General features: G+C 40.0%; 1 protein-coding gene across 1 annotated transcript in view; it reads left to right on the forward strand.

Moving 5' to 3' along the window:
• LOC103095602 (zinc finger protein 883-like) overlaps positions 1-18,999 on the forward strand; it is a 39,489-nt gene extending 20,490 nt beyond the window's left edge. Inside the window, exon 5 of the mRNA XM_016432991.2 lies at positions 2,337-18,999. Within this exon, the coding sequence (XP_016288477.2) occupies positions 2,337-3,949 (1,613 nt within the window). The 3' untranslated portion in view covers positions 3,950-18,999. The remainder of the gene's footprint in view (positions 1-2,336) is intronic.
• Positions 19,000-23,227: the final 4,228 nt, after the last annotated feature.

The raw sequence follows: 23,227 nt of genomic DNA on the forward strand, positions 1-23,227 counted from the left end.
TCTAATCCACTCTGCTATTTGCTTTTGATTTATAGATGAGTTTATCCCATTAACATTCAAGATTTATGATTGCCATTTGTGTATTCTCCAACATTTTGATTTTTGATATGCTCTCCTAGTTCCGCCCTTTCTTCTTTCACTATATCCTTTTAAACTAGTGGTTTGCTTTGAATACTTCTCCCAAATACCCATGCTTATACTTCCCTTTCCACCCCTCCCGTTGTGTTCTCTCATTTTTTTTAGTGTCTATTAAATTCCCTCCCCCCTCTCTTTCCCTCCCCTTTTGTACTCTCTGTCAGACTGCTATCCTTAGTTTTTCCCATCTCACTTTTCCTGTAGGGTAAGATCAAATTCGATACTCCAATGGATCAAGATGCTTTTTCCTCTCAGAATTCATTCCACTGAGAGTATGGTTTAAGTATTACCTATTAGCATTCTCTTCCTCTCCTTCTTAGGATAGTATTCTTACCCTCCCTTTCCCATGCACCTCTTTATGTGATATAGATTATCCTTTTTATCTTATTCCTTCAAGTTTCTTCTATTCCCCCCTTTTTTCTTTCTTTTTTTTTTGCAGATATTCATAGACCACTTACACCCCAATCTTTACCTATGAATGATTCTCCTAATTACTATAATGTGAATATAGTGAATATAATTTTTGGGTTACAAATAACATTTTCCCTTATGTTAACATAAACATTTTGATCTCATTGAAGCTCTTAAAGAAGAAAATTTAAATAATTTTTTTTCTTTTTTCCTCTCTTTTTATTTACCTTTTCATGTTTCTGTTTGGATATTAAAATTTCTACTTAGTTCTGGTTATTTCTTTATAAATACTTGGAAATCTATTTTGTTGAATGCCCATACTTTCTGCTGAAAGTATATAGTCAGTTTTGATGGGTAGGTAATCCTTGGTTGAAGACCCAAATTTCTTGCCTTTCTGAATATAATATTCCAAGCCTTGACATCCTTTCGTGTGGAAACTGCAAGATCTTGTGTAATCCTGATTGGTGCTCCTTGATATCTGAATTGTCTAATTTTGGCCTCTTGTAAAATTTTTTCATTAGCTTGGAAATTCTTGAATTTGGCAATTACATTCCTGGGAGTTATCTTTTGAGGATTTAGTGTAGAGGCTGTTCTATGAACTCTTTCAATGTCTATTTTGCCCTCTTTTTCAAGAACATCAAGGCAGTTTCCTTGGATAATTTCTTGTAGTATGATGTCAAGATTTCCTTTTATTTCTGGGCTTTCATGTAGATTAGTGATTCTCAAATTGTCTCTTCTAGACCAGTTTTCATGGTCAGTAATCTTATCAGTGAGATATTTCATGTTTCCTTTTATCTTGTCAGCCTTTTGATGTTGCTTTATTAATTCTTGCTCTTTTGTGAGATCATTGTCTTCCAATTGCCCAATTCTGGTCTTTAAAGGTTTTCCACTCTAGTCTTTTGAATTTCCGCTATAATTTTTTGATTTTCCTTTTCAGTTTGGTCTATCCTGCTTTTCATGGCTTTCAGCTGTTTAATTTTGGTTTCCAATTTCGGCATTCCTGTCTTTTAAACTGTTATTTTCTTTTTTAACTCTTTCCCATTTTCTTGTCAAAATTTCCATGTTTCTCATGAACTCCAATTTAAATTCTTTAAGAGCTTGTGGCCAATTTCCATTTTTTGGAAGGTTTAGATGCATTTACTTGTTTGTTGTCTTCTGCTGTTTCCTCTGTAATCTGGATATTTTTTCCTTCATAAAAATTATCCAGGGTCAATGATTTCTTATTTTTCTTGGTGTTTGGAAGTTGTACTTCCTGGGCATTTCTTGCCACCACTCTGCTGGTTTTTCCTTCTCTTTCCAGTCAGAAGTCTGAGTGAGGAGGGCAGGCTCTCTGTGTATGGAACTAAGGAACGTGATTTTTCCCTGAGGTCACATCTTGAGTCTCAGAGGCTTCTACTCTGTGCTGTCCCTTTGTGCTATCTCCTTGCCCATGGCCAGCAGTATTTAGCCTGTTAGGGTTTCAAGTCTAGCTGATCTCGGGGTAGGTCACTGGTGGTCTTTGTCAGCTGCCAAGGATGCTGGCTTTGACTCTGGCTCCGTAGGTGGGGTGGGTGCGAATTGATCAGCTCGCGTATTGGTGAAAGCTATTTCACTCCCTTATAGTGTGGAAATGCCAGAATCCCGTGTACCTTTGATGCTGCACCCTACTATGGAGTCCCTTTGTTCATGTGATTTTGGGGGTTTTGGCCTTTTGAGGTAGTCTATATTAATAGGCATTGAGGAAAGAAAGAGTCCTGCTTCTATATGGCAGCCATGTTAACCTAGTAGTTCCTTCTGTTTGTTTCTTTTAGAAGGAGAGATCAGATCTACAATAAAGGCCAGCCCTACAGAGGTGAGCCTGCCTGTGGAAAAAATGAATCTACAAAGATTCATGAGACATGGTTCCGATAACTTTGCTTCCAGAGAATTCCGTTTTGCATCTCAAAATTCATCCTGTATTGAACATCAAAGAATGCACACTATGGAAAAATCTAGTGAAAGTAATCAGTGCAGAAAGACTTTTTCACACATGGTCAGCCTTGCTCAAAATGAGAGAGTGCACACTGGTAAGCAACCTTATGAATTCAAGCAGTGTGGAAAGACATTTAATCTGACCTCCAATCTTGCTGTAAATCAAAGAACCCACACTGGGAAGAAATGTTATGAATGTAAGCAATGTGGCAAGACATTCAGTCAGAGCTCACATCTTTCTCGACATCAGAGAATTCACACTGGGGAGAAACCTTATGAATGCAAGCAGTGTGGAAAGACATTTGGTCAAAGGTCCAATCTTGTTAAACATCAGAGAATCCACACTGGGGAGAAACCTTATGAATGCAAGCAATGTGGAAAGACATTCAGTCAGAGGTTCCATCTTTCTCGACATCAGAGAATCCACACTGGGGAGAAACCTTATGAATGCAAGCAGTGTGGAAAGACATTCAGTCTGACTTCTGATCTCACTGTCCATCAGAGAACTCACTCTGGGCGAAAACCTTACGAATGCAAGCAATGTGGAAAGACATTCAATCTGAACTCTGATCTTGCTGTACATCAGAGAATCCACACTGGGGAGAAACCTTATGAATGCAAGCAATGTGGAAAGACATTCGGTTGGAGTGGTAATCTTGCTAGACATCAGAGAACCCACACTGGAAAGAAACCATATGAATGCAAGCAATGTGGTAAGACATTCAGTCTGAGCTCTGATGTTGCTGTACATCAGAGAAGGCACACTGGGGAAAAACCATATGAATGCAAACAATGTGGAAAAGCATTCTGTCACATTTCTGATCTTAATGTACATCAGAGAACGCACACTGGGGAGAAACCTTATGAATGCAAACAATGTGGAAAGACATTCAGTCACAGCTCCCATTTTTCTCGACATCAGAGAAACCACACTGGTGATAACCCTTGTCAATGCAAGCATTGTGGAATGATATTCAGTATGAGCTCTGATCTTACTGTACATCAGAGAAGGCACACTGGGGAGAAACCTTATGAATGTAAGCAATGTGGAAAGACATTCAGTCACAGCTCCAGTCTCACTGTACATCATAGAATCCACTCTGGGGAGAAACCTTATGAATGTAAGCAATGTGGAAAGACATTCACTCTAAGCTCCAATCTTGCTAAACATCAGAGAAGGCACACTGGGGAGAAACCTTATGAATGCAAGCAATGTGGAAAGACGTTTGGTTGGAGTGGTAATCTTGCTCAACATCAGAGAATCCACACTGGGGAGAAACCTTATAAATGCAAGCAATGTGGAAAGTCTTTTGGTTGGAGTCGTAATCTTGCTAGACATCAGAGAACCCACACTGAGGAGAAACCTTATAAATGGAAGCAATTTGGAAAGATATTCAGTCTGGTCTTTGATCTTGCTGCAAATCGGAGAACCCATACTGTCAAGAAACCTTAAAAATGCAAACATTGTGGAAAGACATTTAGTCACAACTTCGATCTTGCTGTACATCAGATCATGTTGATGTGAAACCTTATGTTCACATTGCGGCTCCAGTCTTGCTATTGTGTGAAGGAAATTTACCCTACCCTGTTTCTGAAGTCTGAATTTGACTTAGAGGAGAGGATAACATGATGGAAAACATTGAGGGAGCATAGAATGTCAGCAGGAAAAAGTCAGCAACTGTAGAGAGTTCACAATCTGGAAGCAGGTGATGTCTCCTCAATTCCCCCCTGGGCAGATATTAATGCCTGGAAAAATAGTTGGTTCACTGGAGGTCCAAGGAAATATCTTAATCTGGGCAGCCAGGGTTTCCTGGGCAAATTCACCAGTGGTGTCTTTCTTTACAAAGACTGTGGGGTTGTAGCCCCTGGTATAGGTTCCTCTGCCATAGCTCAGGTCTCAGAAATCTGGTGACTTGCTCTGAGGAGAAAGACTGAAAGGAGAGAGGAGTCTTTTGGGAGTTGATCAGCTCTATCAGCAATTATTTTTAGTCTGCTAGTTTGTAGAACATGAGTTAAACCAACTTTTCCATATTGTTCACTAATTTTTTCTGATTTGATTACATCTTCTTTAGAGACTGAATTTCAAAGTCTTTTTTGTCTATTCCTACACTGTTCCATCCATGGTTCATCAGTCTAAGTTTCAGTTCTTGGAGATGGTGCTAGAGAGCCACCTCTAGGAAACTTGTTTTGGGCATGGAATCTTTGAGTGAGAGATAGGTCCGACATTTTGATTTGTAAAGATTTTTAAATTCAAACAATGGAGACAAGATAAAAGTTGGTCCTATAGTCATCTTTGGTGGACAGAGCTGCTTCTAATTGCTTATAAAATGTTAGTATTTTTTAAACTTAATAAGGTATAATCAGGACAGTTTAGGAGTAGTGTAGTGTATCTGTGCATCTGATTACTACATAAATCACACATTGGTTTCATGGTTTTCAGTGCTTCAGTGTTTTCTAAGCCTTGATCTTTTTCTTCCTCATTGTTTTCTTGCTTTGATTTATTGGTTTCAGTTTTTAAACTGTTACAAGGGAATCACTTTAAAAGACTGATATATATTAATTTAAGGTCGCCAAGGAATTCAGCTATGTAATTCCTAAATGAAAACTCAAGTCAGCAGTAAATCTTTTATGGAGTTTAATTACAATAGGAGTAAGAAAGGAATTAGAGATAGAGAGAGAGAAAAAGGGAGAGAAGGGAATAGGGCTTAAATACCCCTTCTGTTTAGGCTGGGCCAAAAGGCCCAAGCCCTTAGATAGTTGGGGCAAAGAAAAAAGATCAGTCCCTATTACTCACGTGACCAAAATGGAGAAACATTCTCAGAGGCCCCCACCTTCAGCTTCCTTCAGAGCAAGCTTCTCAGAGCCCACACGAACCACACCGACCAACTTCTCAACCACACCCCGTCTCTAGACCCCCCTGATCTTTAAGGAAACCATCCAAGTTGCCTCCCCTCAGTTCTCACATCTACCAATCACTGTCCATCAATTTCCCTGTGCCAATGGAGGCTCTAGCTTAACCCAGGACCGCCCAGAGGCTTTGCACATGTCTGTTGAAGGTCATACTTTCAAATGATTAAATCTTTGCTCCTTTGCTACAGCCCTTTCTAAATCCTGTTAACCTGAGTAGGGTAGAGATTGGAATAATTAAATTTTGATCTAGGCTGCAGCCCTTCAATCCTGTTAGGACTGAATAGGGTGGAGATTGATTCCAAGTATCTCCATTGTATCAATTCTAAAATCAATCATAACTCAAAGAAATTCCTGTTCTATGCTTAAGCATAGGTCAGAGTCCTTTCCATTGTTCAGCAAAAGGTTTCTGTCCTAAAGTAATCTTAAGAAGGGAAGAGAAGGAACCTCCCATGCCAATGGGGTTCCCATTCCAATAGACTATCAGTAAGAAATTTTCCAAGTATGAAATATCTCAATGGTGAAATTTCCAACATTTATAAGTCTAAGGAATTTTGAGGTTTACAAAACCTGTTTCCATTTGCAATAGGTGTTGGTTTCCTGTGGTGTTCTGTAAAGTTTCAATGACCTTGTGCTACTATTCTTATAAGTATTATCAAAGAGTGATGCTGTGTTTGTTGATGTGATTGTATTTGCATAATCTCTTATGATTAGTTTTACATCTGTTGCTAAGTTATTTGCAAGCATTGTATTTTGTTTTTGTTTACAAGTTCTCTTTATTGGGTACTATTGCAAGTGACTGCTTCTCTAACTTACTAATACAGAGCCTGTGTCTGACTTAGCTCCTTTTAGTTCTGAGCTGGATCCAGTGTGATAGGTTTGCAAGGAAAAACTGATCTTGTCTTTCATCCCCATCAGACATGTCCTCAAGATTTTTAAGGAAGCTTCTGGTTCATGGGTGGACATACAGCTGTGTTGAAAGTTTGTAGCTGTGTTTCCCAATTCCCAGTTCTTCCTATCTCCTGTTTCATTCTGTTGGTTCTTAGGATCTTTCATGTTTGTTGAGCATTCAGGGCCTACTATTTCTAAGTGCTGCATTGCAAGCTAGAGATTGTGTGCTTGATGTTTTTGGAAATGCTACTCTGTATTATCCCCTGATATTGCTCTTGGATGGAACTCTTACTTTTGGGTTGTATTAATTAGAGTGTGTGCCCCAGACTACATTTCCCACAATTTCCTTTTCCCTTTCTGGAATTTTTGTCATGACATTGATTGAAATTTAGTTTTGGTTTTGGGCTCACTCTTTCCCTCTGGCTGGACCCATGTGGAGGAGGGGAGCAGCTTGCTTGGTTTCTTTAGCTTTTTGCTTTGCTCTTTGCTTCAAGTTGAATTTTAACAAATACTATAAAATTTTACACTTGGGAGTATTGGATATCAATTTTAATCTTTACAGTTGGTGACTCTAAGAAGGTATTAGAACTCAGAGCCTTTTATTAAAGCCAGCAGATTCCTTCCCCACTACCTCAGCAGCAGCTTCCAGCAGCTGTTGGCAACTGGCATTTAAGCCCCACAGTTTGCCTAAACCCTGAGGATTAAAACTGCTACTGGTTTGCAGCCAAAGCTGGTCCTGCTGGCATCCCAACCCCCAGATAAGCGGCCAGGCTGCAGGCTCGACCCTCCCCTACTGTTTCAAGCCTCTGCTAACTTATACAGCCAAACGACTCTTGGCCTGGCCCCAGCTGAAGCTGCTGCTGCCCCATTGGTCATTCAGACTCCTACCACCTCTGCCTGTGATTTGCCTACGCCATGGGGGCTGCTGTTGCTCCTGCCAGTTCTACTCTTGTGTTTTACTGCTTTTCTGTTGCCATGCCTACCTCAGTGCCAGCTGGTGAGTATAAGCCTCCCTCCCCCAGCCCCAGCCAGTGTGAAAGGGAAGCCCCTTTCCCCACTGGGCAGCTGGTTATCTTAACCTCTACCAGGCTCTGCTTTGGCAGGGAGGGTCCTGGTCCTCTTTCCGCCCCCCCCCCCCCCCTGCTTTACCCCAACCTGCCTTACTTCCATCTTTCTCATACCCCACCTGGTTTTGTAGTCATATCTTCCATGTTGGTTTCTGGCAGAAACTAACCACACCCCTTACTCTGAAAACTACCCTTAACTACACCCCCAGCTCCTCCCTGTTGTAGTGTTGCCTCTTGGCCACTAGAGGTCAATATTGAGCACCAAAATTTTTGTTTTTTCCTTTTCTCATTTGTTTTCTTTCTCTCCCCCCCCCCCCCCCCCTTTCCTGCTTAGCTGCAGTGGCTGTTTGCTGCCATCAGAGAGCAGCAACAAATAAATATATAAAACCTTTTTCTTTTTAAGAATGAAAATTCAACAAAATCATAAAAGATAAAATAAAATAAGCTAAATACCCCTCCCCTTACCTTATTCTCACCGCTAATAATAATTAAAAAGTAATCAAGTAGAGTTTCTAGTACAATGTTAAACAATAGAGATGATAATGGGCATCATTGTTTCACTCCTGATCTTATTGGGAAGGCTTCTAATGTATTCCTATTGCAGATGATTGCTGATGGTTTTAGATATATACTCTTTATCATTTTTAGGAAAGACTCTTCTATTCCTATACGTTCTAGTGTTTTCAATAAGAATGAGTGTTGTATTTTGTCAAAGGCTTTTTCTGCATCTGTTGAGATAATCATGTGATTTCGGTTGGTTTGCTTGTTTATGGTCAATTATGTGGATGGTTTTCCTAATATTGAACCATACTTGCATGCCTAGTATAAATCCCACCTGGTCATAATGAATAACCCTCGTGATCACTCTCTGAAATCTTTTTGCTAGTATTCTATTTAAGATTTTTTGCATTTATGTTCATTAAGGAGATTGGTCTATAGTTTTCTTTCTCTGTTTTTGACCTTCCTGGCTTTGGAATCTATACCATATTTGTGTCATAAACGGAATTTGGTAGAACTCCTCTGTTTATTTTGTCAAATAGTTTGTATTGTATTGGGATTAGTTTTTCTTTGAATGTTTGATAGAATTAATTTGTGAATCCATCTGGTCCTGGGGATTTTTTTCTTTAGGAGTTCTTTGATGGCTTGTTCAATTTATTTTTCTGATACAGGATTATTTACGAATTTTATTTCTTCTTCTGTTAGTCTAGACAATTTATATATTTGTATATCTTCATCCATATCACGTAGATTGCCATATAATTGGGCAAAATAGTTTTTAATGATTGGCTTAATTTCATTAGAGGTAGGGTCTCCCTTTTCATGTTTGATACTGTTGATTTGGTTTTCTTCTTTCCTTTTTTAAATTAGATTGACCAGTACTTTATTTTATTTATTTTTTCAAAGTACTAGCTTCTAGTCTTATTTGTTAAATCAATAGGTCTTTGACCTTCAATTTGATTAATTTCTCTTAGGATTTTTAGGATCTCTAATTTAGTTTTCATCTGGGGATTTTTAATTTGTTCACTTTCTAGTTTTTTAATTTGCATGCCCAATTCATTGACCTCTGCCCTCCTTAATTTGTTAATATATGAACTCAAGGATATAAATTTCCTCCTGAATACTGTAGCTTTGGTTGCATCCCATAGATTTTGAAAGGATGCCTCATCATTGTCATTTTCTTCAATGAAATTATTGTTTCTATGATTTGTTCTTTTACCAATTTTGGAAAATCGTATTATTTAATTTCCAATTAATTTTTGATTTGCCTCTCTGTGTACCCTTACTAATTATTATTTTAATTGCATTGTGATCTGAGAAGTTTGCATTTATTATTTCTTCTCTTTTGCACTTGTTTGCTATGTTTATGCCCTAGTACATGGCCAATCTTTGTGAAGGTACCATGTACTGCTGAAAAGAAGGTGTATTACTTTTTGTCCCTATTTATTTTTCTCCACATACCTACTAACTCTAATTTTTCTAAGATTTCATTCCCTTTTCTTATCTCTTATTTATTTTTTGGTTTGATTTATCTAGTTGTTATAGAGGAAGGTTCAGGTCTCCCACTAGCATAGTACTTATATCTATTCCTTCCTTGAGCTCCACTACTTTCTCCTTTAGAAATTTGGATGATATGCCATTTGGTGCATTCATGTTGGGTACTGACATTTCCTCATTGTCTGTACTGCCTTTTATCAGGATGTAATTACCTTCCCTATTTGTTTTGACTAGATCTATTTTTACTTTGGCTTTGTCAGATATCATGATTGCAACTCCTGCCTTTTTTTCTCAATTGATGCCCAATAGATTTGGTTTCATCCACTTACTTTTACCCTGTGTGTCTACCTTCCTCACGTGTGTTTCTTGTAGACAGCATATGGTAGGATTTTGGTTCCTAGTCCACTCTGCTATTTGTTTGTGTTTTATGGGTGAGTTCATTTCATTCACATTCAGAGTCCATTTTATTTTTAAGCGGCACTCTAGCACAGATAAATGTGGAGGTTGGGAATGCAATAGTATGTTTGCACTGTACCTTGTCTCCCATGTACTTACTACTACTCAATGGACCTTTACCTCTTCTTACACACATCAAAAGTGGGCTTATGATCATTCAGAGGTAGTGGTTCTCCTAGATATTTGAAATTTACCACTGAAGACCCATTAAAATCAATTGAAATTTTTAGCTCATCAAATTTTTCAAAAATCACTGACATATATAACCCTTTTGATGGGGTCCACTCATCATCATTAACGTGACAGTTAAGAAAAGCAAAAGGAGCAAAAGGCTGTTTAGACAACATGTGACCACCTAGTGTTGCAAACTCTGGTAATGTCTCATTACTGTGGATTGGAATTATGGCTTATGACCAAACAGAGCTCTGATGGATCTGGTGACACATCTGGCACCTGTGAGGACCAATGGCATTTCCCCAGAAAAGAGTTTCCAACTTGTCTTTGGACTTTTATAATGGTATTATCACCAGTCCAGTCATAGGGGAAGGGTACAAATAAAGACAACATAACAGAACATATAGTTGTTAGCCAAAACATAGTAATTGAAGGTGACATAGTAAAATGGAATATGATAGATTAAATTAATATGTGAATTCAAAAACAAAATTAAACTTTAAAACAATTGGTAAATACAACAAATGTGACAGGATACAATCATTCAACATCAATAGAAGGTACCCATTTTATATGGGAGCAATGAAGCCAGGAATCCTTTTTTCCAATTTTAATAGCTGTAGGAGTGGATAACAGTACTTGAAATGGACTTTCCCAGACAGGCTGAGTTGCTCCAACACACTGGAAGTTCTTTATGTACACTTTGTTTCCTGGGTGTAGGTCATGGAGTGAGAAGTCTAGAGGTCCTGCTTGTACTGCAGCTCCATATTTGTGGAATTTTTGCAATCCAACCTATAAATCCTTTATATAAGAAGCAATAGCCTAGTAATGATGTGTATGCAGGAGAAAAATGATTAGCCTGCACTGGGGGGAGGGGGGGTTGTCCAAAAAAAATCTCAAACGGTGAGATATGTAAATCTCTCCTAGGTCTGCTATGAAGATAAAACAAAGCTATGGGGAGGACTTTAGGCCATTTTAAGTGAGTCTCAGTGCACAATTTTCCAATCATGGTCTTGAGGTCTCTATTCATTCTTTCAATTTGGCCTGAGTTCTGGGACTATATGGTACATAGAATTGGGGAGTGATCCCCAGACAAGAATAAATCTGGGACAAAACAGAATCAATATAATGGGTTCCCTTGTCTGAATCAATTCATGCTGGTGGGCCAAAGCAAGGGATAATTTCTTTTAAAAGCACTTTAGGAACAAAAACTGCTATGGATTGGGCACTAGGAAAAGCCTTCGGCCATCTGGTTAGCTGGTCCACTATGACCAGGCAAACTTTGTAATGTCCAGCTTTAGGCCTAGTAATAAAGCCATTTTGTAGATGCTCAAAAAGTATGTAAGCCAAAGGACACCCACCAAAAGCCTTGCCTCAAAAAGTGTGTTGGTTATATGCCTGGCAAGTGGAACAGGTTCTCATAGCTTTTTGCAATGCATTTCTAGCCTGGCATAGTTGTAAGTAATCTTGCTCTGAATTTGGGTTCCATTTAGGATCTTCATTTGGCCAATGAGTTGTTCCCTCTCCCTGGGCCTAATTAACAAGAGAATCTTTTTCCTTTCCCTTTCTGTTAGCAAGGCCTTGAACAAATCTTCCACATCAATCCATGAAGGATTATAAGTGCAAAAAATGCCCTCACCTATTTATCACCACCACAGGCTCGGCTTCATAGGAAGGTGTTTTTTTCTTTGAATTTCTCAATGTCTTGTGGAGAGAAAGATGTATGATATTTAATGTTTACTAAATCTTCAAGTCTGTTATTATAAGTTGGAACATCCCTTAGAGGGAAAAGACCTTTATTTGAGTCATCTGTGGTAACTCCTGCTTGGCCTGTGTTCTGGAGTTCAGTGGAGTTGGATGTAGTGAGGGTAGTAGGGGATGGGGGAAGTGGGTGAATGGAGAAGGAGGGGGTGTTTAGTGGGTGGAGAGGCAGGGTAGAAAAGATTGGGGGTGGAGCTGAGGGTGTGGCAGAGGAATGGAGAGGGGCTGGTGGTAGAGTGGACAGGAGGGGAGGTGGGGCTGGGGAGAAGAGGAGTAGGATGGGTGAGGTCCAGAGGAGTCATAGTACTGTGGGTGGGATCGGTCAAGAGGATGGTAGGGAAAAGGAATGCCAAGAGAATAAGGGAAGTAGGTTTGGTACAGGTGGGGATAGGTGAGATTGTCGGGCACTGGGTAGTTAGAAGGAGAGTATGAGTAGTGGGATGGTAAGGGTAAGAGTTAAATCCCTTCCCCTCCACCAGAGGTAAAAGCCATATGTTTCTTTTAAAAGTTGGGAGGTACTGGTAACTGCCAGAGAACCACTTAATCAGTGCCAGTTTTTTAACCCAGGAACTCCTCTCTCTAGGTCTGACTCTCAAACTACTGAGCACACGAGTTCCTAACACCACAGGTACTCTGCTCCAATCCCTTACAGGGAAGGGGGCAGATGGTCTGAGTCTTAGGGCCCCCCCTACTCTAATCCACTTTCTAAACTGCGTGGGCTGTGCCCACAGCCCCCAGGGCACTGGACTGCACTGTGCTGAGCTCAGCAGGAGCAGGTAGGGCTTTGTGTCAGAGTCACAGCAGCTGGGTGGTCTGGCAGCTAAAAGCCTGCTAAGTGGTTCACTGTCGTTGATCTGTGCATTGCTTATTTTACTATTCCAGTGGATAAGGAGAGCCAGAAGATTTTTCCTTTCACCTGGCAAGGAGCTCAAATCACATGGGAGCATTTGCCCCAGGGATTTTCTGAGTCCGAAAGTCTCTTCTGCCAAATGCTAAAAAGTGACCTAGAAACCATAAAATTCAAGTGAAGTAAACTGGTTCACTACATGGATGACATACTTTTTGCTTCCCCTTCATCAAAAGTTTGTTTGTAAGATTCTAAGATTCTCCTCCAAGAACTATACAAGATAGGGCACAAGGTATCTAAGTCTAAACTATAATGGGTAATGCCAAGGATGAAATACCTAGGGTTCATCTTGAGAAATGGCACAAGAAAAATTTCCAAGAAAAGAATAGCTGATATACAGAACTTGAGTGTGCCAAAATCAAAGAAATAGATAAGAGCATTCCTGGGAGTGACAGGGTTCTGTAGACAGTGGATCCATGGTTATAGTCGAATTTCAAAATGTCTGACTGACAACTAAAAATGCAGTCTCTGAACCCTTGAAACTCACTAAAGAACATCTAAGTGCATTGATACAGCTGTTTCCAATTTTCTTGTTTCTCTAACAAAATTTCTAACTTATCCATAGCAAAAATGATATTTAGGCCCAAATTTTGGCCAGAAGTTCTTAAGGGTTTTAGATCAAAGAAATCAATACTTGATAGATTTGTCACTATCTTTCTTTGTTCAATAGGCAGTTCTCCATTATCCCAAACTTTAAAAAATCTGTCTAGAGTGGGAGCCTTCTAGAATGGGTCTCCTCAAAAGTCTAGAGTCCGTCCCACCCGTCAGGGGTCACAAAGCTTGTCAAGAAGAAATGTTAACACTTTGTGTGCCCTTGACCCTATGTGCCACACAGATCACCATGTTTGCTGGGGTGGTCATACAGTCCACAAGCCAATCTTGGCAAAAGCCTCTCAGGAACACCCTAATCAAGGAGTTAAAGCTGAGAAACCCTTGCAAAGTTTCTTTGGCCATGTGATCAGCACTTTGGTCTCCTTGGGAGTTCCAGTTTTTCTGCATTGCACCTCAACACACACAAAAAAACTACATTAAACTAAATATGTGAGTGGGAACAATTTCAACACAATGTGAATGTCCCCCAGGCATAGACCTAGCCAGGGACCCTCTGGCCGCTGAATCTAGCTCTCTGACTCTTCTTGCCCAAGCATAGGTCCACACACAAAATTTACATATTACTTAGCCTAGGACATACAGAAAAAACTGCCTTATTAATTTTAATTCATTAAAAAACAACATTTTTTTCTCATTTCCACAAACTATAAGAAGAAAGGTTTTAGTTCCTCTTTTTCACAAACTTCTAGCTTAAACGAAATTTAAAAGAAAATTGAAGAAAAATAAGAGGTCTGGAAATATCTCCAAGTCTGCAGCCTTGAAGAATTCCAAATCCTCTTACCTTACTTGGATGACAGGATTCTTGAACTAGAGGAGCCATTGTCTGCCCACTGAAACTCAGCCTCTCTCTCATTCAGAAAAAGAAACAGGAAGAATAAATCCTGTGGGTACTGTTATCATGGGATTTTGGGTGAGGAAAGAACAAGAGGGAACATATAAATAAATTCAGATTTATTGGTTGGGAAGGGTAGGAAGGAACGGATTTAGGAGTAAACTATACTTTTACTTATTTTGAAGCCTAATATCTATAAACTATCTTATTAAGCTAAGTATTAACTTTCCAGTATCCAAGTCTCATACCAGGAGTCCAATCAAATGGGCCAGGATCTTCAGTTAGTTGATATCTAAGCAGGTCTAGAGATCTTCCTGATGCTGCCAGCAGCCAGATTAAAAAAAAAAAAAACAAAAAACCTCTTTCCTCTGTTAGTCTCAGAAGAAAATCCTTTCTAAGCCTTAAACTCAGATCCTTCCAGGAGAGAAGTCAGTTGGGCATAGAATCTTTCTTCAGATCTCTAGCTTCAGGCTCCCGTGTGACCCTTAGTCACATGCTCCTGTCAATTACTCTGAGGTTTGCACCTCTCAGTTTTTGCAGACCTTTCATTCTTTACCACAGTACCCTTTTGCGATCAATATTTTTCTGTATGAAAGAGAGACACCTCAGAGGTGACAAGGCTGTGTGGAGATTGGATTTGTCTCTCTCCTGATTGTAACAATGAAGGTACTTAGCTCTTCCTTGATTGTGAAGATTAAATTGTAATCCCCTGTCTATTTTTAGATTTTAATCCCAAAGTGTAAAAGTACAGTACTTAAAGTTGAGTAGGGAGATCTACCCATTTTGGATTTGAACCACAAAAAGGTGTGAACACCTATTTCATACTTTGAGTGGGAGATCTGTGACCCACGTGTGAAAGAGTGGGTAGTCCTGGAATGGATCGTCGGCTGTGATTGGTAGATGTTAAAATTTAGGGGAAGTGACACGAGAAAAAGTTCTTTAAAAGTGGAAACAGAGACACATGTAGAAGACAGACACTCGGGCTTGGAGTGAAGAGACACACTTGGAGTTTGAAAAAGACATAGTTGGAGTGGAGCCTCCTGAAGTTGAGGTTGATAAAAGAATCTTCTGACTGAACTGACAACGTGGTGAGTATAAAGGCTGACTTCCTTGCCGTTTCTGGAGGTGTGAGCCTCTGGGAAAGGCCTATCATCTTGAAACTCCTTTCCCCTGGCTGGGGCCTTAGAATTTCTACATGACACTCTCACTCTCACACTCTCTCTCTCTCTCTCCCTCCCCCTCCCCCTCCTCCTCTCCCTCTCTCCATATACACAATTTAGTTAAACTCAAAAAGCCAAACATCTCCAAGTCAAGGTAGAAAGTTTATATAACAAAATGAATATTTCCGTACGGGGTTGATGACATATCATAAGAAATAACATCATATAGACCTTATTTAAAAACAGTTACCCAATTAGAAAACTGGTTAGTTCATTTCAGAAAGCCCATATTAGTCTAAAGGTCAAGTCAAATGACTTGACCTCTCATCAGATCTCATTTTCAAACAGAGAAGGGTGCATAATGTTTGTGCCATATTAGGACATGAGATTCAGATAGTCGGCATCTTTTGATCAAGGGAAGTACAAAATTAGGCGTTAGACATCTGTTTAGAAGCAGTTTTTATGCTTTAGTTAGAAATCCTTGTAAAAATCATGAATTCTACTGATTGTATTAAGATTATAATGGAATTTATACTAATCACTTTAGAATCACAATACTGATTATCTTACCTATCACTATCACTAAAATCCAGTCAAGTATAAGAGGGTAGGGGTCTATTTTTCCCCACAGAATCATTATTCACATAAAATTAGCACATGGTATTAATAATGAAAATGTACAAATCATTGAAGAAGAATAAATTGTGGAAGATGAGAATTGTGACAAGGAAATCACTTTAAAAGACTGATATATATTAATTTAAGGTCGCCAAGGAATTCAGCTATGTAATTCCTAAATGAAAACTCAAGTCAGCCGTCAGCCTTTTATAGAGTTTAATTACAAACAGGAGGAAGAAAGGAATTAAAGAGAGAGAGAGAGAGAAAGGGGAGAGAAGGGAATAGGGCTTAAATACCCCTTCTGTTTAGGCTGGGCCAAAAGGCCCAAGCCCTTAGATAGCTGGGGCAAAGAAAGGAGATCAGTCCCTATTACTCACATGACCAAAATGGAGAAACAGTCTCCAGGGCACCCACCTTCAGCTTCCTTCAGGGCAAGCTTCTCAGAGCACACTCCAACCACTCAGACAAACTCCTCAACCACCACCCTGAGTCTTCAGACCCCTCTATCTTTAAGGAAACCATCCAAGTTCCCTCCCCTCAGTTCTCACATCTACTAATCACTGTCCATCATTTTCCCTGTGCCAATGGTGGCTCTAGCTTAACCCAGGACCGCCCAGAGGTCTGTGGCATTGCACATGTCTGTTGAAGGTCATATTCTCAAATAATTAAATCTTTGATCCTTTGCTACAGCCCTTCCTAAATCCTGTTACCCTGAGTAGGGTAGAGATTGGAATAATTAAATTTTGATCTATGCTGCAGCCCTTCCTAAATCCTGTTAGGACTGAGTGGGGTGGAAATTGTATTTTCCAAGACCTGATTCTGTCATTCCAAGTATCTCTATTGTATCAATTCTAAAATCAATCATGACTCAAAGAAATTCCTGTTCTGTGCTTAAGCATAGGTCAAAGCCCTTTCCATTGTTCAGCAAAAGGTTTCTGTCCTAAAGTAATCTTAAGAAGGGAGGAGGAACCTCCCATGCCAATGGGGTTCACATTCCAATAGCCAAGACCCACTATCAATAGGAAATTTTTCAAGTATGAAATTTCCCAATGGTGAAATTTCCAACATTTATAAGTCTAAGAAATTTTAAGGTTTACAGAATCATCAGGCAAATTGAGTCTGCAGTCAGAAATCAGTAAGGAGAGGACCATTCCATCGGAAGAGGATATCTGGATGGAAGAAGACAATGCAGACAAAAAGAAGAATTCAGGAAATTAATGGACATTGTTAAAAGACTGGAAGGGTCCTAGGTTCAAATCTGGCCTTAGACACTTCCCAGCTATGCGACCCTGGGCAAGTCACATACCCCCATTGCCTAGTCCTTACCACTCTTCTGTTGGAACCAATACACAGTATTGATTCCAAGATGGAAGCTAAGGGTTTAAAAGGGAAAAAAAAAGACTGGAAGGACTTTTAAATATTGAGATAATGACTGAAAGGAATTTACAATGAAGAGGATCACAGGATTAATGGACTAATAATGAATTAAAATTTGGGCAATATAACACAAAACAATATAACATATTCACACAAACATTCATAAATATATTTACTACCATGGAGTTGGAGAAGAATAATTCAAGCAAGATGAGATGAAAAGAGAAGGAAAGATCTGAAGTAGTGGTAAGTATATTACATGCAACAGTAACAAAACACTAACAACAGTAACACTGACAAAACAACAACATAGCAAAACAAATATATAAACATGGTTAGGTTACATTGATTCACTAGTTGAATGAGTGAAACAATTAGTATAGCTAGGGTACTAACAATGTTATAATTAGCTATAAATTAGTTACTAACAAAAATTAGAAATTTAATTTAGTATAGGAATATAGATAGGAGAATTTTGAAGATAGGGATTTAGTTAGATACGGTTATATTTTAAGATAGATAAAATAATGTAAGATACTGACTTACACTACAAAATGCATTACAACATATATTACATAATATAAATAACATCACATCACTCAATTGTAAATATATGTAAATAGTTTATATAATAGGATTGTAAAATTAATTGTATTATAATATGTGTATGCATATATGCAACATACGTATCATACGTAAATATGAGGTGTATGTATATGTGTTGTATACATGTATAGTACGTAGATTGTGTGTATATGTGTGTAAAATTTACGTAAATAGATCACTTATGTTTAATTTTCTCTATTACATGTGATTTGCATAAGTGAATGTAATCATTTGGTTTAATTTCTTTGTAAAACTTATACAAAGTTGTGTTGTAATTTTCAAAATTTTTTCTCTAACTTTGATGTTAATGCATTACAGTAGTAGAATGTTCTGTATTAGTTGATAAGAGTAGTATTTATGAGTTTAATGTTTTGCATGACTGTTGAGTTTATCTTTTGCTTTTGATGTCATTTGCTTGTGCTTTTGCATATGTTTGATCTGTGTTTGAAATTTGTATTTGTTCATTATTCACTTCCCCTTTTTCCTTTCCTGGATTAAATCCCTAGAATAGGATAGTATTAGATAGTTTAAGATAGTTGAGTGTAGGTTCTTTGTTATTTTGGTTAGATATTTTAGTTTAAGTAATGTGTAAATTAGTTAGTGTACAAATGCCAGAAGAGTTTTTTCAACATGATTTAGGCTTTGTGCAAAGGGAGAACTGTAGAGAGGAAAGTTACATCTTTGCTTGACAGCCCTCAAGACTCAGAATTTTCCATGAGCCGTGTGGGTCAGAATTCCAAACTGTTGAAGGGAAACTGGGAGTCTGGAACTGGCATTGAAACCTGAAGGGTGTAGATCTGATCTCTCCTGGACTCTCCTGAACATCTATCAAGCAACTGGCTTTGAGGATCAACTGACTGAGGGTGAGAGGAAAATCTCTAGTCTTCCTGGTGGACAGATTGACTGGGAAGAAGACCTCTACCTTGCTGAGATCATCTGAGGACACCACAACTTGGTTGACTGTGTGTATGAGATTCTGGGTTTACTGTGGGATTTATTCTTAATAGTCTTTAGTTAAGATAGTTAGACTGTAAGCTTAGATAATTAAATAAAGTGGGTAAAAAGTCAGATGCTAACCCTTTCCCTTATTCCTTTCCCAACATCTTCTCCTTCTCTTTTAATAAACTCATGTTATGTAAATGGGATTTTCCCTTGTGTATAAACTCTTTCCCTTTTCCTAAAAACCACCATAACAGTGTAGGAAGGACATGCCTGGGGATGAGGTATAGTGCAGAGGGAGGGCGATGTGGCTCCTTGAGGATTGGGGGGCAAAGGGGACCTGGGGTTCCACTCAGAGGAGCTCTCGGGTAGGGGAGAGAGTGGGACACATGGCAGGGGGTGAGGGGAGAAAGGAAAAGGACAAGGAGTCTGGTGAGGGGACCACGAGGAGGTGGGAAGAGTAGAGATATCAGGGAGAGGGCCAGCAGGTCACCCCAAACATTCCCCTCCTCTGGCTCAGCCCCTGACTGCTGGTCATTGCCTTGCAGTCTGCTCCTTCCTGGTCCTGAGCAGCCCTGCCCAGCTTGGCCCTCTGTCCACACCCTTCTTTTAGAGCCCAACTTCATTCTGCCCTGGGTTTCAGGCTGCATTTTTGTACCTCTTATTCCACAGGAAAGGAAATCATAGCCAGCATTTCTAGGGCTCTCAGGGATTCATCACCAGCACATTGCTGAGTAGATGCTCCATTTTACAAGTGGGAAAAGTGAGGCAGAGATAAAGTGACTTCTCCAGGGCCACACAGTCACCAAGTGTCTCGGGCGATTCCACTTCAGATTTTGATTCTGTTCATATTTCCCTTCCAGAGTTCAGATGCAGGCCCTAAGGTCTCCCACCCATTCTTCCTAATGCAGGGGTTAGCCTTCATTTTATGAGAATAAAACAATGAAATGTGAGTGAAAGGCTATTAAATTAGATGAGCTTGACCCATGATAGGGTCCCAGAAGGGCCATCCTGCCTACATCAACTGGAGCAATAATAAGGGGTAGAGACAGGATTTGAGCCAGGGACTGAGTTGTCCCAGCCCAGTGGGATTGCTTCCTATTGTACCATGCTGGCTCCCAAACATATAACATGCATGTACCAGTGGATGTGTGTATGAGGACTCGAGCCATCGCCTGTGATCACGGAGTTTCACCTGGAAGGGATGCTGGATGTCACCTGGGCTGACTCTTGTGTTTCACTGAAGGACACACTGAGGTCCCAGAAGAGACAGATAACATGTTCAAGGTGGAATCTGAACCCAGGGCCTCTCAATGAATCCTTCCTCATGGGGAACAGCAGGGAGGGGGATGCCTGGCCTTCAGGACAAACAGCACCTCCTTTCCTCCTTCAGCAGAGGACCTCAGAGGGGATCCAAGATCAGCCACATCTTTTGTGACTGTATCTGAGGATCCCACCCAAGAGGCTGGACTGGGAGGGCTGAGAGGGGAGGGAAGGAGGAGGCCGACTAGAGAGGATGGGGAAGGGGGATGGACCTTTTCTGCCAAGGAATCATGGAGGAGATTCTTCCTCATGCCCAGGCTAGAGCTAAGGAAAATACAAACAGCCCTGGCTATATCCATCCCAAAGTAAGACATTCCCTGTGCTCAGCAGCTGAACTTCCAGAGAAGAGCCTCTTCAAAGGGACTTTGGGTGGGAAAAGTTCCTGGTCTGAAGAGGGTGGTCTTAGAGCAGGTGGACATCCATCATCAGGGCCAGGAACAGGGTGGTTTGTTCTTGGTTTTTGTGGCTGGACTGGAGAAGAGAGAAAGGGCTGGGATGGCAAACGAAGCTCAAACTAGGACTGGGCTGGGGAGGTTGGATGGCAGAAAGGTCCTGAGAGTGGAGAATGAAGTAATGGTTCCTGAGGCTTCCCTACACCAGTGACTGGGGAGATGTGGACACTAGGGAGCACTGCAGAGTCTCAGGAAGCCAACAGCTGTGGGCAGGACTTCCCCTGGGCCCTTGTCTGCCCAGTTCTGATTAGTTTAAGAGAAGATATTTTGCTCTCTGGCTAAAACCCGTTGCAGGGAGGGAGGGACAGAGAAAGACAGACAGAAAAACAAGAGACAGAGAAAGATAAAGACCAGAGCTAGAAAAAGAGAGAAAAAGACAAGGGACAGAGAAGAAAACCAAGAAACAGAAGACAAGGGAGAGAGACAAAAATGAGAGAAATAAAGACAAGAGAAAGAGAGATAAAGAGAAAAGAGAGGGACAGAGAGCGTTCTTAATAACTCGAAATTATGAATACAAGTTTCAGAATGCACTGAGGCAACTAGCTTCACTTGTATGTATTTGGAATGGAAACAGGGTGTTAGGGAAGCAGTGAGGAGACTTGGGAGTGCAAGTCATATTTACAGGTTGGAGGTCCTGAGTTCAAATCTACCTTCAGACACTTCCTAGCTGGGTCATCCTGGGCAAGATACTGAAATCTCATTGTACAACCCTCATTCTTCTCCCTTGCAACCACTACACAGAATTGAGTCTAAAATGGAAGATAAAGGTGTAGAAAACAAACACAAATAAACGAAGTTGTTAGGTCAAATTCCCTTCAGTCTGCAAACTTTAGTTTAACAAAATGTGATAATTCATGGTATTGGGAAATAGATGGGATTAAACCTAACTTCGAGCTCTAACCCCTAAACAACCCTGTCTGGAATTCAGGCAAAGTCAGACAAGTATCTGACAGCACCTCCTATAAAGTTACTCATGAAAAATTTCGCTTGGTACAGAACTTTGCCCCATAATGTCTCTCAAATATTGTATGAATACTGATTTTTATGGCCTTCAGTGCTCTTTCAAGAATAGCAGGCACACTAGAAATCATCTTTTAGTTCTTTGAACCCAACAGCTGTGCCCTACCGGAATCTGATTAGAATTCCTTAAAGCTTTTCTGTTGCGTTGTAAATCAGAACAACCGCAGGACCGGAAATTTTAAAGACTGTTAGCTCAGCTAACCTAACAAAAACAGGGATTAGTATAAATTCAGTAAAGCTAGGTAGATGTTTTCCATTACTGCTAATGCAAAATTAAATAGCTGTTTGTTTAGGTAGAATATAACCTCAGTGATTAAGAAGGTTCCTTAGGAAAGCTGCTCTTTTTGATAAGCATATTTTCTTTCACTGTGGTTATAGTGGAAATGTGTACTAATTTGTCTGATGTTTTGAAAATTTGATAATAAGGGATAAGAAAAGCTAGATTAGGAGGTGAGAACAACCAACTAGCAAGAATGGGAAGCTTGGAGTGGAACTTAAAAAGCTTTAAAATTAAGAGTCTAATATTCCTTCCCAAATGTGAGAAGGCAGGCAATAAGCAAACATGAAAGAAATGAAGAATTAGTCCATCAGGGAAATCTAGATGGTTCAATGAATAAAGCACCAAGCCTAGAGGTGTGAGGAACTGGGTCCAAACCTGGCCTCAGACACTTCTAGATCTGTGACTCTGGGTAAGCACCTTACCCCCATTGCCTACCCCTTACCATTCTTCTGCTTTGAAATCAATATGTAGTATTGATTCTAAGATAGAAGGTAAGAGTAAGAGTGAAAATCATGAGATTGGCCACAAGTGAATAATTTTATTAATCAAAAGTAGTAGGGGAAAAAGTTGGAAAAATAGGAGAGATATAAAAGGTACTTTTCTTATTGCTCCATTTATGGGTCCCCTAGGCACTTTCACAGGGAAATTCAGTCAGCACCAAACACAGAAGCCAAGAGCAATATATGCTCTTGCCTCAATTTAGCAAACCTATTCTCTGTCCACTAACTCACCACACATGACGTCTAGGGACCCAACTATGGCTTTCTATTTTGCTTGCGCTGCCCAGGGGGACAGTCCAGGAGGCATTGAGGGGAGACTACCCTGCCTCCTGCCTCACATTATTCCTGACTCCCTTGCTCCATTTTCCTGGCTGCCGTTCTACTCTTGTGACTCAATTTACTCAATGATTTTCCTCAAACAGTCCTCGCTTCTGGCTGAGTTCAAACTCAAACCTGGTACACATCTTTGAAAGGCAGGAGGGAAATTTTCCTTTTCCACAAAACCCCCTTTGATTCTTTGGGAGACCAACATATTAAATCTTATAGGGATTGAAAAGGGAAACCTTTGGAATTCTACAGTTGATGGACAGGAGCTAGAGATGACAGTTTGTTTATACAGCATAGGATTGTAGGAGAGAACCATTGGCTGAGGGAGATTCCAGAGCTGGGTTGCTTCCGATTCAGAACTGAGAGCTGAGAAGTTCACTTCTGAGTGGCTGTGGGATCCCCCCAAAGCCACGAGAGGACCCAGATTTCCTGCTTTAACTACTGAAACTGTAATCTCCCAGGAAATCCATTCTACTGTTTCCTCCACCTGCCATCAAGATCTCTGTTCCTGAGGAGAAGCTAGAAAG

The sequence above is a fragment of the Monodelphis domestica genome, chromosome 3, assembly GCF_027887165.1.
Source record: "Monodelphis domestica isolate mMonDom1 chromosome 3, mMonDom1.pri, whole genome shotgun sequence".
NCBI lineage: Eukaryota > Metazoa > Chordata > Mammalia > Didelphimorphia > Didelphidae > Monodelphis > Monodelphis domestica.